General features: G+C 34.7%; 1 protein-coding gene across 3 annotated transcripts in view; it reads left to right on the top strand.

Annotated features, from left to right (window-relative positions):
- HMCN1 (hemicentin 1) overlaps positions 1-20070 on the top strand; it is a 454854-nt gene that overhangs the window by 185661 nt on the left and 249123 nt on the right. For 2 of the 3 annotated variants that reach the window (XM_055367497.2, XM_055367502.2), the window contains exons 7-11: positions 506-626; positions 1529-1792; positions 3197-3341; positions 6691-6812; positions 11724-11999. In XM_055367497.2, coding sequence (XP_055223472.2) covers positions 506-626; positions 1529-1792; positions 3197-3341; positions 6691-6812; positions 11724-11999 — 928 coding nt within the window. Of the gene's footprint in view, positions 1-505; positions 627-1528; positions 1793-3196; positions 3342-6690; positions 6813-11723; positions 12000-20070 lie in introns of those variants that run through there. The other variant, XM_055367506.2, reaches the window with a different exon arrangement.

Here is a 20070-nt window from a genome sequence, read left to right as displayed (position 1 = left end):
AACACTGCTGAGCTGAGGATGCCAGGTTGCCAGAATCTGAAAATGGTCAGCTCTATTGCTTGCACTGGCTGCAATGTCCTAGAGGCAAAGAAGAAATAAATATTTTCTAGAATTGAACCTGGATGTATTTGTGGAAGAAGGTTTCAATATTTGCTAAACATCTACTATGTTAACAATAGTGACCAAACAAAGATCCATACCCTCATGGAGCTTTTACAGATTTATTTCCAGCCCATTCACTAGTGACTAAACCCTTACATCTTTTATCATTAGGCATGAAACATATTACTGAATTGTTTTTTAGAGCTGTCCCCATGGGGTATGTATTATGAAACTTGCATTTAAAATATAGAATCATAGTTATCTTGAGAACATCAGATCAGAGCCTCAGTTTTTGGACATCGATCCTAATTAAATATTGTGCAGTTTCCCATACTGGCAAGGGTTGCATATGACCAGCATACTGGATCAACTGCTGACCAGGTTTGTCATTAAACATTTTCAGATCTCAAGCAGTGGAAGGCACTCTGTTCGCATTACTGGCCTCAGTACTATTGATTTCCGAGCTGGCTTTTCTCGAAAGCCCACGCTGGACTTCAAAAAAACAGTCAGCAGACCAGTGCAAGGTTTGTATGTGCATATTACTTAAATTGACATAATAGATATCCAAATGAAAAATATTTCTCAGACTGTCTATAATTTTATAATTTTGTAGTATTCAATAAAATTGAGAAGCATAGCTTTAAATGTGACTGTTCTCTTGGCCTAATCACTTTCTCAAAGTGTAATCCCAAAACCACTGATATAAAAATCACTCAGGATGCTTGTTAAAAATTAAGATTCCTGGACCCCACTCCAGATCTCCTGAATTAGAACCATGGAAGGTAGGGCCCAGGAATATGTACTTTAGTGAGCACCTCAGTTTATTCTTACACTTACTAAATTTTGAGAATTACTAACCCAGATCTTGAGATTTTTTTCCTTACCGAAATCTATAAATTACCTATTGTCAAGGTAAAATGTGTGTATATAGCTGAAAAATTAAACACGTCACATATCATTGTATTTCAAAGATAAAATTATTGATTTTTAAACCTTGTCCTCCTCTCATTTTATTCATACATTGAGATTTATAGTTTTCTAGCTGAAAAGAAGCTTAACTATAATGTAACAGTTAAAATTTGGGGGAGGTTATTGTTCATTTATTTTTATTGCTGCATTTTCTGGAAAGATACAAAATAATTTATCTTTAAAAGTATTCATGTGATCAAACATATAACAATTTTCACGATTCTAATTTTTTTACATGTAAACATAGTTAAAATACTATAAAAGTTATTTCTTAGGATTTCCTAAGTTTCTCTGGTCATGCATAAACTGTCTTTTATGTAGAAACAATTCTGCAACTGATCCAGAAATTGTAGGCATCCTTATGGTACTCATATATTATTATTATGCAAATACTTATTTGATATATAACTTCAATTGCCTGTTTCTTGTAAATGATAACAAAATCTTTCTCTTGTAGGAATACCTACCTATGTACTGCTCAATACTTCTGGAATTTCCACTCCAGCTAGAATAGATCTTCTTGAACTTTTGAGTATCTCAGGAAGTTCTCTTAAGACTATTCCTGTTAAATATTACCCAGATCGAAAACCTTATGGCATATGGAATATTTCTGACTTTGTACCACCAAATGAAGCTTTCTTTCTCAAAGTAACAGGCTATGATAAAGATGATTACCTCTTCCAGAGAGTATCAAGTGTTTCCTTTTCTAGTATTGTCCCAGGTGAGACATCATTTTATTCAACATTGAAATATTGACAGTTTAAGAGGGTGATGTTGTCCCATAGGTAAATAATGGACTATCAAATAAAAAATAATGTCTTCATATTATTACTGCATCACCAAATTGATGGATATTTACATGTACGGCAACACAGTTTTTCTTAGCTGTTAAATAGCACATCCAAAGTTTCATGTTAAGTCTCACTGATTGCAGATCTGAGAATTTTGATTAGTCAGTGTAAGAGCTGGAACTGGAAAATTCTGGTACTATCTTTTCCCCTAAAAAAGCCAGGCAGATATATTTGCTTAAACTATCTAAATTGGCTAAATGTTTATATACAATTATCAGAAACTTTCTGCTCCATAGATGGTAGTTCATAGTAAACAACAGGTGATCACTGCCTTTATTTGTCTAGTTGATTAGTTAGCTAGTTAATTGTACATTTGCTACTATGTAGAGAGGAGATTACAGATGAGATATTATTTGGAAGCATCAGGTAGCATTTCAGCTTAGCTGTACTTGAGCTATTTTTCAAGGCTCATGACTGAACTCTGACCCAATCTTTTTTTTTTTTTTTTTTTTTTTTTTTTGAGACGGAGTCTCGCTCTGTTGCCCAGGCTGGAGTGCAGTGGCGCGATCTCAGCTCACTGCAAGCTCCGCCTCCCAGGTTCACGTCATTCTCCTGCCTCAGCCTCCCGAGTAGCTGAGACTACAGGCGCCCGCCACCTCGCCCAGTTAATGGACTGATAAAGATACAGGATTGTTTATAAAATTGTATAGTACTATTAGTGCTATTAGGTGGAGGGACGAAAATTTATCATTTATACATAAGATAGTGATTTGGGAAATTCAGGAACAATTCTATAGCTATTGTTGAATAGTTGTAGAGTGGTAAGAATAGAACCAACCTCAATATTTCCTCATATACGATATTCAAATTTGGCTTAGCCCCTAATTTGAATGCTACAAAATCTGATGGATTCCTAAAAGTCATTTTTTACATTTATTTTGGAAAAACAATTTGATTCTGAGATACGTGGGTTCTTAAGTTTTTGAAATAAAAACTTCTAAGTATATCAATTCTAAAATTGATATATTATTGCTTATTTGATAGTATTTTTTCTATCTTGGTGATACAAAAAAATACTATGTCTTAAAAACTATGATGTCTTAGATTCAATGAATACTGTAGTAAGGGACTCATAAAGATATCCAGAAATCAACCAGTTTTGAACAAATAAAGATAGAAAAAGTAATTTTTAGTGATCTGGGTTAATTGGAATGCAGAGGATTTACTGGAATAATTTAAGTATAAAGATTTTGAATGGATTAAGAGGCAGTACTTAACATCATTGTGACCTTCTTGCTTAAGTTTTTTGTTTTTGTTTTTGTTTTTTTTCCTAGATGCTCCCAAAGTTACGATGCCTGAGAAAACCCCAGGATACTATCTGCAGCCGGGCCAAATTCCCTGCTCTGTTGACAGTCTTTTGCCCTTTACCTTGAGCTTTGTCAGAAATGGAGTTACACTTGGAGTAGACCAGTATTTGAAGTAGGTACATGTTTCTGTCAGTAATAAGATTCAGCATTTAACATGTAAATATAAATAGACTATTATTGCAATGTACTTTTTCACTGAAAATTCTCACTTGCTACATAGTCTGGAATATAGCAGTGAACAAAATGGACACAAATCTGTGCCGTTGTGGAGCTTATATTGTCATAGATGGAGACAGTAAACAGAAGCTAAATATAATAATATAATAAATGCTTGAACATATTCAAATGTTGACTCGTGTTATAGAATCTGAATGTTTTTTAATTTGTGGGTCTGTTCTTAAGATAAATACAGAATTATGAAAATGATGTTAAGTACAAAATCTTGAAAGGAGACCTTGCAAATGAGAGGTCCTGAAGCTTTAGCTTTATTGGCTTCATGGTAAAAGTGTTTCTGAATCTGATTTAAAGTGTTATGATAAGTGAATCTGGTAAGTGTAGAGCGGGTTAGTTGGGTTGAATAATGCCGGTAGGTGGAGTGGATGTAGCATTGGCCAATTTGAAATCCTAAAATTCAGAGTAAGGGGCATTGGAGCAAAGACATAAAGATGCCAAGAAAGATGATCAAAAAGGTATCCAGAGAAGCGTATTCAAACACCAGGAAGAGCAAGTGCAAATGCATGAAGGCTGGAGTGGACTGGGCATGTGGGAAAGACAAACAGGAGGAGGCCAGTATGGCTGAAGCCCATTGAGCCAGGAGGAGAAGGGGAGCAGAGAAGGTCAGAGAGGCATGGTCTGTGCTGCAGGTGGGTGACAGGTGGGTCACAGCAGGTGTGGCACCTGTATATAACAATCAGCAGGAGTAGGCTAGAGGCACCAACTTTTCCTTGTGAAGTTGGGTAACTTTTTTAGACAAATACTAGTAATTTCATGATAAAAACTAAGCAAAACTTGAAAACTGGAGAAAAATGATTTCTGGAAAGTGTTGCCTTTTAACTTACTGTGAAACAAACAACATTTTGGGAAAATCTCTGGGAATTATTGTTTTATCAGACTTTTATACTGTTAATTCAATATCAACATAACTTCCATAAGATGTTAAATGTTTGACAGTCTCAGCTTATACAATCGCTTTATGGGGAGTCATTTTAATCAAAAATTTATGGCAGGAATATTCGTCATAACTAGGACATTTTCTGCTCTTAAAGATTAAACTGTATTATTTCCTGCCCCTTACATAGTATATCTTAATGATTTATTTAGCTGTGTATTTAATAACCAGCAACATAATTGACCAGGATATGAAATGATGAAGCTACATAACTAGCTGGTGAAATCAAATAATTCTGTTTTATGTTTAAACAGTAACATTTTTCAAAGACACTTGAGATTCTTTAGAAACATTAATTCATTAATTCCACACAATTCCTGGGAGGTAAGCCATGAGAATTCTTTTTCTCATTTTTCCAGCTCTGTGGCCCAGAGATATGACATGCTTTGCTGACATGTATTAAGCTCTTTGGATGTGACAAGTTAGAGACAAAATTAGGCATGAGTGATGATAGACTGATACCCTAACCCTGATTCACTCTCATGTTCCTGCCCTAGATTTCCTAATAACATGAAACATGTGACTTAATGTTTGTTTATGTCAGTCACTTTGGTCACCAGGGGATGTAAGAGAGAATCCGTTTGCATTAGCAGCAGGGTGCATTTTTATTTGACGTGTTCTTTTCCGTATTCCAAAGTCTACCCTTCAAAATTTTTTTATTATGTCCACATAGTGCTTAATGTCAACTGAGAAGGCTCCATGAAAAAGGGAATTATTTTCATGTAACATTTCATCATCAAGAAGGGAACAAGTGTAACTGTAAAGAACATTCTTCAAGCATTTAGTAAACTGGTTGTATGTCTTTGGACAAATTACTTGTCCTTTCTGTATCTCAACTTTCTCATTTTTAAAAAGGGATTTAGAACTCAAAGAATCATCAGTTTCTGTTCTAAAATTTCCATCAATCTGTTTTTGATGAATTCTAATGTATGCTCAGCTTTTAAGTAGGCACTGAAGAAAACACCAAAGATGTACGTATTCCAAACCCCTACCTTGCTGAAACTTACCAGTACCTCCTAGATGATGACATTTACAAATTTGTGCTTAGTATACTCCTGTTAAGCATCGAAGATACAGCTTACATGATCAGTGTGGTATGGAGTCAAGCAGCATTCTGCTTTTATTCTGAAAGTGACAAGAAGAACCGCTGGCATGTAGTGCCTACAGAATTGAAAGGAAGCAATGTTTAACTAAAGTGAATTTTCTCAGCTACTAAAACATATGGATCAATGACCTTGCTTTGTTTCTCACTTTCCTAAGGCACAGAAACCTGTTTTAACTTTTTCTTACAAACCCTAGTTGTACCAAATACGAGTTAAGAGCTCAGTAAGTTCTTCATGGTTTTTTGATGATAAGTATGGTGTGTTTGGATGGGGAGCAAACTGGAGATATCACCATAAGGTATTATATTTTATACCACTTTCAGAATTCAGTGGTAAGTCTCTTGACTGCAGTGGGCTTTTTACCTTATCTATATCTTGTTTTTTTAAGGTTATAAGTAGCTATAGATGATACGGGAGAAAAATTATGAAAACATTTTTGGCATTTCAGCCACACTTTAAAACAGGATAATGCCTATTTTTGTAGATCATTGAGCTCTTTGAAACAGATTAAATATCTATTACTAAGATACTTCCAGAAAATGAGAAATAATTTGAACAGTGTTAGAGGACAAATAATAAATATTTATTAAATGAATGAATACATAATATAGTAGAGGGATTTTTTTAACCTACATGATAGAGTTTATCTATAAAACTGATCATTTGTTTTCATTTCTCCTTGTGTATGTAGGTTGAACGATATATGGCCTTATATCTTATCTAAGTGGAGCTTATCTAAAAGAAAGTTAAGGAGAATTTATCTTCTTAGAATCAAAAAGTAGATTTCCTACCTTCAAATTTATATATTGCCTAATTAATTGCTTTGTCTAAGATTCCTACTGACATGACCAAAAACTGGAAAAAATAAAAGCAGAGAGGATTAATGAGTATTTCTTTGCCAGCTCTGTTATCTTATATTTTGACATAGCTAGAAAATATTTCTCTAAATAAATTTTCAATCTCTATAATTATTGTTTATGTTGTGTCTTTTGCTCAGAGTAGAAAAGCCTCATTTTCTAGTAAAATATAAATGGTGTGTCATTTTAAGTTAAAAAGAACTCTGCAGTTTTAGCAATTTATTTTCTTTACATTGTTCTTTTGAATGAACCTTCAAAAGAAATAGTGAATCATTGCTTTCAACTTGGTCTTATTTTATAGTAACTAAAAGTTTTCCATTTTCTTACCTCCAGAGAATCTGCCAGTGTGAACTTAGATATTGAAAAGGTCACTTTGTCTGACAAAGGTTTCTATGAATGCATTGCTGTCAGCAGTGCAGGTACTGGACGGGCACAGACATTTTTTGATGTATCAGGTAATTACCACTAATTTCTTTGCAGTTGCCCAAGTATTAATGCAGCTATGGAAATGGGATGTTTGTTAACCAGTTTGTGTTTATACAATTGTCTTTATGATTATTTTATTATTGTCTATCTCTCCACTGAATTGAGAACTCAAATCCTGTCCTCACCGTGTATCAGATACATGACTCTCCTTGGGCTAATTGTTTAAGAACTCAATGCCTTGGTTTCCCTAAGTATAAAAAAAAGCATAATAACAAGAACCGTCTCATGGGGAAACTGTGAGGATTAAATGATATGTAATATATGCAAGGCACTTAGAAGAGAGCCTGCCACATAGAAGCACTTAATAGACATTAGTGATTATTATTATTGTTATTATCATTGTCAGGGATTAATGAATAGTTTTTGAAATGATCATACAGCATTTTCCCGTGAGAAAATAAAGTTTAAGTGAAGGATCTGTTCTAATCAATGCAAGGTTAAATGTTCCCTTTTCCTCTTCCATATTCATAATGAGCAGAGCACTTTTATGAATAGATTCTGACATTTAAATTGAAGATAATAATGAAAATGATTACATTCTAAGAACACAGGACCTCAGTGGCTACAATATTCGCACTAAGACGGGCAGAAGTAATGCTAATTATTTTACATTCAGATAGTATGTTTCCTATGAATAGATGGGAGATATAGTTCATATTATTTTATATACATTAAAGTGAAAAAAATAATTTTTCCTCTCACATAATTTTCAGGGGAAAAAAGACTACCATTTATAATCAGTGATCAGGATTAAGCCATTTACTCAGCATTTATCTATAATTGGAAACTTTGTTTTGGCTGAATGATTTTCTACCTGCCTTGTGGACTAGTGTTGCTATGTGTTTAACTGTAACCTATTCTGACCTATATATTGCTGCTGTTGAATTTATTACAATGTCTATATTGCTTTTAGTGCTGGTGTGCATTTTCTTCAGATAATTTGAGACAAAGGAAGCTTATAATTATAGGTATATCATATATTTAGAAGTCTAGGATTTGTTGTTCACTATCAGTAAGTTCAAGGTGAACCTTAAAGCAGAAGCATGCAAGTCAGACAAGCATGTTCTTGCAGTTAAACTATTTGTATTCTCTTACTGCTAGAAAAATAAAGTTTGTCTTCTGAAACAATTTAGCAAGTTGACATACATCACAAACTATTCATTTTTTCATGTCCAGTAATTATGAAAAGCATTGGAGTCATGTCAACATTCCTCAGCTTCTGGGAAAACAAACACTTGAACACTTGAGTATTTTTCCCAGCAATACTTTTTAGGAGAAGGACAACAGGGAAAGAGGTTTGAGTGAGTTGATTCTGACATCTTGCATAAATAACTGGGAAGTGCCAGGAAGAACTTGTGAACCGACTGTCATGAATTGGGCTTGATGGTGTCAGGAACTTCCATATGTATATTCTACACATGCCCTTCTAGTAGCCATCTGTGATCTGTGCCAGCCAGGCAATGGAATAACTAGGAAATTGTACTGTGCCCAAGCTGATTTTCAGGAATTGTTTTCCACTCAGTCAATTTAAAAAGAATACAGTGGAAATGGTGATGGCAAGGGCAATGACTATAACAGCAGAAGTCACAAGTGAGTGCCCCTTTGAACTTGAAAGAGTGGACCTTTTTTTTCTGGGTTAGCTGTTGCCTAGTACACCAGCCTTTAAGCTCCACTCACTTCTGAATTTCCCTTAGCCTAGGCTGAGGTCCCAGCTCAGCCACCCCACTGTAACTACTTATCAGCACACTGGAATCAGGTGCAAATTCACAGGATAATTAGATCTTATATTTTTTAAAGGGATATTAGGAAATAAAGCATTATTTAATACTAATATTCTCATGCTATTATGGATATTATTTTATTTTATAAAGTCAAGGAACACCCAAGAGCAGTTTAAAGAAAAGCCCAAGTTCTACCAATATGTCACCTCAATTTTTGCCAGCACTTTTTTTCTAGTTGACATGTTTGAGGACTTTTGGTTCAATTGAAATGTTGGTTATTGGGTTATTGATTGTTTTAAATGCACAACAGGTGTAGAAAGCATTGTTCTTCTCTTTTATTGAATATAAACACATAGAATCTAATGAATAAAACTGCAGAAGCATGAAAAACTTATTCTTTTCATTACATTTGGTAGTTTAGTTTGATACTAAGTTATATTAATTATTTGTACTGAATTGTTTTACTAACACAATGACTTTCACCCAATACACACACACACACACACACACACACACACACACACACACACACACACACACACAGAGTACTAAAATTCTGAGTTTAGGTAAAATTCTGAAGAGAGAAAACTTGTCAAGGACATGTCAGTGACAGGAAACCTTAAATGATAATTACAGAATATTCTTTTAGAAGGCTAAGATTTGGAAATAATCTTACACCACCTTATCATTTGATAGCTAAAGAAACAGAACCCAGAGAAAGCAAGTGACCCATTTATGATCAAATGGGTAGATAGGTAGTAAGATGTAGATTCCTGGCCTCCTGATTCTCAGTCTCATGGTCTTTACTTAATGTCCCAAGCCTATGCTTGTCATCTTTCCTCCCTCATTATTGAGGTTTCCTTTCTGCTACCCTAATCCTAGCCTGCTTTCACTCAGGAATGGCTGCCCTTTGTATTCCTAGAACAGGTTATTTCTGATAATCTGTAATCTTGGCCTCCTTCACAAACTGCTGTAATTCTCCTGCATCACTCCCCTATTCCTACCAAATTTATTCACATATGCCTAAATATTTCAATGTGTATAATATTTATTGTCTTGAGGTATTTATGCAGTGGTGGTGTCGTATGCCATTATTTCAAATCTCATTCGCTCATGTATGTTAGTAGAAAGTTGGCATGTACTTATTTGAATTTATATCTGAAGAGGAACTAGAATCTGGGGTGGAGTTTGCATGCAAGAGGGTTTTTGGAGAGTTCTCTAGGGAAAAGCACCTGTAAGGGGATGAAGGAAGTGGAAGAAGAGGAACTGTGCTACAGCTGCAGTAAGGGCCTACAGGCAGCTCTGGAGCTGGGAGGGCCCTGAATTGAGCCAGGAGAGCTGGGTCTTTCTTCCTTCATTAAGAAGTAATTGGATGTGGGCAGCACTGGAAAGGGGGGTCTAACCTTCAGCATGTTTGTTTCATAGGGATCTGAGAGCTAGAAGGAGTCTTTATGATAAAGTAATCATCTTATTTTTCAGATAGAAAAACTGAACTATTAATTTCACTAAATTGGCTTATCTAAAGTCATACAACTAATTAGGGGTAGAACTAGGTGGCCTATTATTACCGAATTTAGCAAATTAAAAATACAGGATGCCCAGTTAAATTTGAATATCACATATGTGTGACCCAAATATTGCACGAGGCATATTTGTACTAAAATATTATTGTATTTGTATCTTAAATTCAGATTTAACAAAGTGTCCTGCATTTTACCTGTGAACCCTAGCCAGACTCCAATCAAAGCTTCCTTTGCCTGTATTCTTTCCAATGGATTCACTATTTTTATAAGATATTTTTAAAAAACATAAAATAATTAAACATTATTTTTATAACTTAAAATAGCATATACTACTTAGAAATAGTTTGGAAAACAATGATAAATATAACAAAATATGGAAAACACATATATTATATCACTCAGAGATAACCACTGTGGTTTTGGTGTATTTGTTTCCAGTCTTCATTCTAGGCTTATGATATTAATCTGCACTCATATATAGTTTTAAATAGCACAGGGATAAAGTTTGATCTTGAATATTTGACACACTTTCATATTAAACTAAAACAGACACATGAATTTCTAGCAAGCATAGATCACTGCAGTTTTTATTGTTGCATTATTTATAGTGTATTGCTACAGGAGATCATTTTAAAGCATTTGAGCAGAGAGAGCTTTGGAGAGAGAATTTAGATTCACTCTCAAAACTAACTAGAGCTAACACAGGAACAGAAAACCAAACACCTCATGTTTTCACTCATAAGTGGGAGTTGAACGATGGGAACACGTGGACATAGGGAGGGGAACATCACACACCAGGGCCTGTTGTGGGGTGGGGGGTGAGGGGAGGGAACTTAGAGGACAGGTCAATAGGTGCAGCAAACCACCATGGCACACGTATACCTATGTGACAAACCTGCACGTTCTGCACAGGTACCCCAGAATTTAAAGTAAAATAATAAAAAGAACCAACTAACTAGAGAAACATGTGATTCTCTGCAGAAATGTTGGTTAAATATTTAATTAGTAATTGGCCTTTGACCTATCTGAAACACATGTGTCACTCAATGCCTTTTGTGTATATGGCTCTATGTGTACAATTTTATTAATGGTCTGTTCCTACTGTTCACCTGAACTTCATAAATCAAACTGTTCCCCATTTCTGCTTAAACATTTATCTTACTCTTCTGTTGTCCTGTGTTTCGTTAATGAGACTGTAACCCCCCTTAAAGATGATACTGTCATTTTCATGTCTACTATCCTTTGTGTGCTATTTTCTTTACAATGCTAAATACATATTTTTAAATTCTAAAAGTTCGCAAATGCTACTTTCATCAATAAAAACTTTGCCTCATTTCACAATCCTCGGTCAGTCAAGTTATACTCTTTTGCCATGCCTCTTTGACTCTCATGTCTATAATTTATAGATTTGGCTTGAGTATCCTTTGGTATGTAAATGTGTACTACTTTCTAAAGCATCCTTTAAGTGGTAATTTTGAGGGGGCTCATAGACATATGCATTAATTGAGTAAGTTCTGTTGCACTGCATCTTTCCTACTGGATGTTCAGTACATACTTATTCAGTTTTTAAACCACATCTGTAAGTGAGCAAAATGGCTTTTAGGTCTCTTGATTTGAATTTTTTGATTTCACACAGAGCCCCCTCCAGTCATCCAAGTGCCTAACAATGTTACAGTCACTCCTGGAGAGAGAGCAGTTTTAACATGTCTCATCATCAGTGCGGTGGATTACAATCTAACCTGGCAGAGGAATGACAGAGATGTCAGACTGGCAGAGCCAGCGAGAATTAGGACCTTGGCTAATCTGTCATTGGAGCTAAAGAGTGTGAAATTCAACGATGCTGGAGAGTATCATTGTATGGTTTCTAGTGAAGGTGGATCATCAGCCGCTTCAGTTTTCCTCACGGTGCAAGGTACAGTGCTTTGGTAACTTCCGAATTACGACATCTTTCTGTCCTCTATTTTTAAAATTTTTGTCCTCCCAAGTTGGCTGAGAGTGAGAGTATCTACCCAAATAATTATGGTTTTGAGTGATAGAATGCTTAACATACTCAGTGGTCTACGGCCAACAAAACTGGAAACTAAAATGTCACTAACAAATAGGTAACTTTAATACAATCACAGCTAATCATAGTAGTTGAAGATGTTTATTTTAAAACAATATAAAAATTGTCTCTGGATAAATAGTTTTAAATTCTTTAATCCATCTTGTGGATTTTTTTTAAATACTAATTTTATTAATAATTGGTCAAAAAACAATTTCTTCCCAATTTAAGTACTGTATTTTTGCATACATAACTAACTTGCCTTTTATTGTTCAATTGTTTAGTAATCTCTCACTAATACCTTTAAGATAAAGGTTTAAGATGCTTCTCATCTTGGTGAAATTTTATTGAAACATAAGCAGAGTTGTTTTTAACCTTATTTGTCTTACACACACACATACACACGCGAGTGCCTATTGAAAATAAACTAATTGTGAGCCAATTTTGAATTATGTATACATTGACTACTATATGTTCCAATAGTTGAAAACAAGTTTATGAGCAATGTGGTTAATGGCTGCTAAATATATATTGTTCAGGACCATGAAATGACGATCAGAAACCACTCCAAAGTTTCTCTTTCGGTGGAAACATATTTGGCTTCTAAATGTCTAAAGACCAGCAGGGAGTCTTAACGTAATGAACAAATTACTGTTGGCGGTTTTTCACTGTTAAGCTGAAAGGTTCAGTTGCTGCCTCAGCAGAATATTTTATTTCAGTTCCTTGATGTGGGAGACTGATTGCATCAGAATTGGGTCTAGCTATTTGATTGTGGTATTAGAAACAACTTTATAACATGCCTGAAGTAACATTCTCAGGTAACTTTTTAGCAAGGTTACCTAAGAAAATGACCATTCAGTTTCAAGGCTAAATCTTAGAATGTTATTAATGACAGAAAAGCGAAACTACCATGAGAATTAACAAAATGGTTGACATCTGATTATAGTTTTCTCCTTGGTAGTTGAAATATATGCTGCAATCAGAATGTGTGTCTTTTGTTAGTTGATCTGGGGAGTCGTCTAGGGAAATGTTGCTTTTGTAAATGATTCACCACATTTCCACATCAAACTGCCTAGATAATATGAGTCGATCCAAGTTCTAGCAACTTGGGTTACTAGAACTCTGGAACTATTTTACCAAACTGATTGTTTCAGATAAAATAAGTGCTAATGGACTTCTGAAATTTGAACTTGGTTCTTTATTTGAAGTCCCTTAGAATGAGATTGTAAAATAAAATCAGAGCCTTCCTTGTTTCTCCACGTTAACGTTATAGTCCATAATTTTTCTATTTAGTGCATAAGAGCAGTGATTCTCAGACTTCCGTGAGTAAAGAATTACCCAAGGACTTTTTTTAAAAATGCAGATTTCTAACCCCACATCAAGAGATTCTGTTTCCATAGGTCTAGTGTGTGGCCTGGGAATCTGCATTTTAACAGACTTCTCAAGTAGTTCCATGGACATTTTCTGAAAACAGCATATACATCCATCCTGCAGAATGAACCGTATGATCTAGAAATGTGTGTCTTTAAGGGAAGCTCTTGACTCTCTTCTTGCTGGTAAAATAAAGCCATTATTATCCAACAATTTTAAAAAGTGCTGAGGTAAGATGTTATATAATACACAAAACATAAATATAAAAAAAAAGACAGTACATTATTACTGGGTAGTCTGTACTAGTGGTGTAAATCTGTCTAGAGGTGTTATTTTATGGCCTGTCTAGTTGGCCTTGAGTTTGAAGGGCCAATTTTGATGATAAGGGATATTTCAAAAATCTAACAAAAATATAGTCTAGAATTGATAATACTGCTTAGTAACAATAACAGACTTTTGCTAATTGTGGCTATCTAAATGTATTATTTTATGGTTGAAGGTACTATTGAAAAGCTATGGGTATTTGATGAAGTAAACTGCCATACCTAGAGGTAAAGTTTATGATAATATGAGAAATGATAAACTGTTGAGATTAAAGCTTACATTACAAATTAATTTCACTTTAATGCAGTTAAATCTTTTTAAAAGCAGAAATAACAAATAGTTTTAGAAAACTTAAAAGACAAAATAATACTTGGATTGAAAACATACTTCAGGAATAGTTTTCTTGTTTAAAGGGGAATCAGTAGCTTAATTCACAGCCTCATTTATGTTGTTATGCTTCCACTGGTGTGTTTGGGAACTAGTTCTATCTGGAATACTTTTAAGAGTTAAAAATCTAGATTTTACAAGTTTTTTGTAGTAATTTTACAAAATATAATTAGCGAGAATTTTCTTCTTTAAGATAGTATATGTCTAATATTGCAGCCCTTCTTTACCTGACAATAAATTACATATAAAGACTTCAAAAAGACAAAGCTAAAGAATAGTAAAAACTAGCAGCAATTAACAGCAGCAAAAATCCTAGGAGGAATTTTATATGTATTACATATAAATATTTTTTATTATGTAAATATGTATATAGAATATTTATCTATATTTTAAGATCACTGGAATGAAAATCTTGACAGTGCTCCATCCTTTTTCTGTTCACATGAAAGTAGGAAATATCTTTGTCCCTGTTTCGTAGTTTGCTCCAAAAAGAAAATGTTACTCTTTGAAGAAGCCAGAATGCTGTTTTCTCATACTCATTAATAGCTCTAACTATCCAAATTAGGAAACTAGCAGGACAGAAAATGAACAGGCAACCTGGTTCCAGATAGAAAATTGTAACCTTGGATATATGTAACCTGGGATGTATGTTTCCCACCAATGAAAATATTTGAAAGCAAGAGAAACATCGATATGAGTGTCAGTTAGAAATTTTAGAAACAGATGGTAGCAGAGGGGAGCATCACATCTCAGCCAAAAGAGCTCCATAGATGAGGACTGGGCAAGGAGCCATGTACATCAGACTCTCACTCAGCTGCAGAGCTGAAAAGGGGGTTCAGCTCCTCCAGAACAGAAGCAGAGTGAGAATGAAGTCAAGTCCATCCAAACACTTTGTTAAAAGACACTAGTTTGGGATGAGTGTCACCTCATTTGAAGATGAATAAACAGAAAACTATCAAAATAAATAAAACAGTGGAGGGAAAATGAAGCATAGGACTTAAGTAGAAATACTGAGGAGCAAAACAAGGCGGTCAGGGAATACTTAGAAGAAATGGATGCTTTGAAAGTAGCTTATTCTAGAGACTAGGGGAAAAAATATTTGGTCTGCCCATTGTCTTTCAAAAAGACTTCAATTCTTTTAGATGACAGTGTGTATTCATATGGTGTCTTAGTCTGTTTTTTGCCACCATAACAGAATACCTGAGACTGGGTAATTTATAATGAACAGAAATTTATTGGCTCACAGTGCTGAAGGCTGGGAAGTCCAAGATCAAGACTGGGGCATCTAGTGAAAACCTTCCTCCTGCATCAGCACATGGTGGAAGGCAGAAAGACAAAGAGAGCAAGAGAGCAAATCTACTCCTGTGAGCTTTTTTTATAAGGGTATTAATGTTTTCATGTGGAAAGAGACCTAAACATCTCCCATGAGGCCTCATCTCCCAACGCTGTTGCATTGGAGATTAAGTTTTCAGCACACAAATTCAGGGAGACACATTCAAACCATAACATAAGGCAAGAACTGGCTAAGACAAAAGGACGATAATAAGTGGAATGGGCTGGACACAGTGGCTCACGCCTGTAATCCCAGCACTTTGGGAGGCTGAGATGGGCAGATCATGAGGTCAGGAGATTGAGACCATCCTGGCTAACATGGTGAAACCCTATCTCAACTAAAAATACCAAAAATTAGCCAGGCTTGGTGGCACACATCTGTAGTCCCAGCTACTTGGGAGGCTGAGGCAGGAGAATCGCTTGAACTTGGGAGGCGGAGGTTGCTGTGAGTCGAGATCGCACCTCTGCACTCCAGCCTGGGCAACAGAGCGAGACTCCATCTCAATAATAATAATAATAATAATGATAATAATAATAATAATAGTAATAATAATAAGTGGAATGGAAGAAGTCAGAAAAGATTTGATTTTAAAAATGCAATATTTTAGTGCAAATATGTAATAGAGGCACTAAAGAGGAGAATTTATACTATATAAAAAATCATGGATGTGGTGCATAAATTTGAGAAGTCTTTCAGAATATTGAAAATAACTAACAGTTGAATAAAATGATTTTTTAAGTGGAAATTAGAAACAGAAGTTTAATCTAAAATTTATAGGAGTTTAGGAAACAAAGACGATTGAAACTAAAGAAATAGTCCAAGATATAATTGAAGAAAACTGTTCTAGGGAGAAAAAGTTGTCTTGAGTGAATAGATTAACCAAGGTAAATGAAGGGAGAACTTCATCTAGACACATCCTGGCTGAATTTGATATTACTAGTAGGAAGAATCTGCTCATTCCCCATAAGCATATGACTAAACCCATTGTAAACAGAAAGATAAAATCAGATTTGTGTCTGACTTCTTATGCTAAAAGTTAGAAGATAATTGCAGTGGATATTTGTTATAGTTTTGCTTTTAGGGTCTGAATACTTTCCCTAATTTGTGGAGGAATTATTTATTATCTTGGTGGGAAGCAGAAAACAAGTGAGGTCAGATAATTCATTTTCCTTATTCCCTAGATCTCATGACCCACAGCCAGCCACTCATATGCTCCCAGTGGGACTTGGACTCTTGCCAAGACCATGAACACTTAAAAAATTCCAATTTTTGGCAGCATCATTGAATTTAGAGTCCAACAGCAGAAGCAAATGTCCCAGTGGCCCTTCACCATCACTTTAACAGACTGATGTTGGCTGTGTTCTCAGCGGCCTAGCCATACCATTTCTACCTGATATCCAGTTTCCTTTTGATTCTGTACCTCAAAAAAAATTTTCCCAATGAATTCCTTTTCTGCTTAAGTCAGCCAGCCTGGTTTCTGTTGTTTGCAATTGAGAATTCCAACTGACACAATAATAAGAAAGATGCAAGTAGTTTTGAAAAAAAAAGGAATCCAAGAATTTAATCTAGTTAAGTTGTCTTTCCTATGAAAAGCCATCAAAAGGACATTCTCAAATATTCAAGGGTTCAGGAAAAATACCAAACATATAGCTTTCTTAAAATGATTTATTAAAAATGCAACTTAACTGCTTGAAATAGATCTTAAAAAGGAAAAACAAAAAAATCAAAATTGGAGAGGCCATGGTATGAAGAACTGGTGAACTTCCCTCAGTGGCTATTATCAGGCTCATTACCAACTCATCAAAAAAGCTTTGAGAAGCAAAGCTAACCTCAGAAATTATGGCCGTTTGAATCAGCCACACTGATGAGCCTGTGAGAATGTGAATGAATTGATATGCTTACTTCATTATGAGAATTCCTTACCACGAGGATAATGGTACAATTAGACACAGGAAATTCCCCAGGAAAGGAATCCCCTCAAGCAGGGTTTACCACAAGACTCAGAAGTCCCACTATGCAAACAAACAAATGGAAGCCAACACTGCTATGCTAGGAGAAAAAAGATGTCTAGATTGATATATACAAAATGTGTACATGATTGTTTGGGGGCAGCAGAACTATAAGTGACTTTTTGACTTGTAGTTTTTTTGTTTTTCTTTTTTAAGATCAAATTCAGGCAGTTAATTTGCATTTTTCATAAATCATTTCATACTTTTCTGTACTTGAAAAATTACTTAAATGGATTATTTTTAAACTTTGTGTAAATAGGATTTAAATTTTCTTAAATGCTCATGTTAATTTTATTAGAGGGTTGAATTATGTATGAGTAATTTCTTCTCTTTGTTTTCTAGATATTGAGAATGTGCCTTATCACTTTCATATTTAAAATAATTGAAAAAATAAAAGACAGTTTAAAAATAAGAAATAACTAAGAACACAAATTAACAAATAATGCCTCTCAAAAAGAAAAGCAACAGCACTTAAGATAAAAAATAGATTTTAGGTCAATTTATAAGAAGAAACATCTCCTATCTGCTTTATATAAATGGAAGTATAGATTATAAAGTAAGGATCTAGTGATATATTCCCTTAAATATTAAAAAGTTGAGTTCTAAAAAGTTTATTTTAGAGAAAATAATTCTTCCCAAGGTTTATTTGTAGGCAGCTCTAGTTCTGTTAGGTATAAAAATATGACAACAGTTTCACCACTGCATGTTGAGTGGTGTAAGTTCTTTTCAGTAGAGTGGTAAAAGTGCTTTTTTAGTACAAATAACTGAGGTATCGTATCAGCTTATGCCACAAAATTATTCCTTTTTAAAATGACTTAAAGCTTATTTAAATATATTATCTTAACAGTAAGAGAAACTAACACTTTATGTAAACATAAAATAAGATGATACTCAGCATGCTGTGGCGGCATCTCTTACTAACTTTAGCTTTCATGTATTAATACTTTGATTTTCTTTGTCATGTTCCATTTCACTTATTAAAAAGAAACTGTCATGGCTAAGTTTTCTTCTCCCATGAATAATCTATGAACTGCTTCACCTCTAGAGATGGACCTATTTTAACTTGCTTGTGCAGGATATGTTTTAATTCTGGTTACTAATGAGCTAGTCTCTCTGAGTTGCTGTTTTCATATGTAGAAAAAAATAGACCTTGTTTCTCTTTGGTTGTTTTCTTCCAACTTTGTGCAAACTTGGCCTTTGCCTTCAAAGAATATTATAGCACACTCCCAAATCATGATTGGGGCAGAACTTAACTTTAATAAAATTCTATTGACAGAGAAGTTTACTTTTGAGAAGGCTGGCTAATGTGATTTATTTCCTACAGTTGCTAGTCATCTAGAAGCTTCTTTAATCAAGCTACATATTTTTCTTCTCTGAACACTTTTTATTTTTTGAGACAGTGTCTCGGTCTTGTTGCCCAGGCTGGAGTGCAATGGCATGATCTTGGCTCACCCCAGCCTCTACCTCCCTGGTTCAAGCTATTCTCCTGCCTCAGCCTCCTCAGTAGCTGGGATTACAGGCATGTGCCACCACGTCAGCTAATTTTGTATTTTTAGTAGAGACGGGGTTTCTCCATGTTGGTCAGGCTAGTCTCAAACTCCCGACCTCAGGTGATCTGCCTGCCTTGGCCTCCCAAGGTGTGTATTTTTAGTAGAGACGGGGTTTCACCATGCTGGCCAGGCTCATCTCGAGCTCCTGACCTCATGATCTGCCCGCCTCGGCCTCCCAAAGTGCTGAGATTACAGGTGTGAGCCACTGCACCTGGCCCTCTGAATACTTTTTAAAGAGTATGAGATGTATTTAAAAATGGTAAGTTCATGGAATTTACTTTAAGACCATTAGTGTTGAGATGACCTCGCTTGGTCTTCAGAATGGATTACTTATAACTATTCTACTTGTTGGGAAGTTTATCTCATATCTATAACATGTCAGAAGTTATTCTACATATTTTAAAAATCTATGTGGTACTTAACAAGCATCCACCACATGGAGTTATTTTTAAATTAAAAAGTGTCATAAAGCAGTCAAACTTAAAATGTTAAGTGAGAACATCTAACCGTACAAACATTCATATTTGAAAGCTTAAAGATCTGGAATTTTGTAGGACTGTGTTACAGAGTAAGTCCTTTAAATTCTTTCTGAACCAAAATGAGGTCTATGAAAAGGAATAAATGCAAAATTTCAATTGATAACTAAATTAGATTTTCTTGTAGGAAAAATTTGGTATTCACGTAATTTCTCTGCCAAATGTAATCTACTGTCTCCATGGTTAGAGGCAAGTTTCTGTTATAAAACATTCGAATTTCATGCAATAAAATATATGAATGAATATCATGTTTCAGTTACTTTTGCCTTTCATCCAAGGAATCTATGTACTATAAAGATGTTAGAGAACTTTAATTTTAGATGAAAAGAGTGATCTCTCTAAAACTTAAATAAGAGAAATATTAAAGTGTCTTTAAATAGAACTTATAAGGAAAGACTAAAGAATTAGACTTTTTTAGATTATAAAAGA

Source organism: Gorilla gorilla, chromosome 1 (assembly GCF_029281585.2).
Source record: "Gorilla gorilla gorilla isolate KB3781 chromosome 1, NHGRI_mGorGor1-v2.1_pri, whole genome shotgun sequence".
In the NCBI taxonomy this organism is placed as follows: domain Eukaryota; kingdom Metazoa; phylum Chordata; class Mammalia; order Primates; family Hominidae; genus Gorilla; species Gorilla gorilla.
This window is presented reverse-complemented; position numbering and strand designations above follow the sequence as displayed.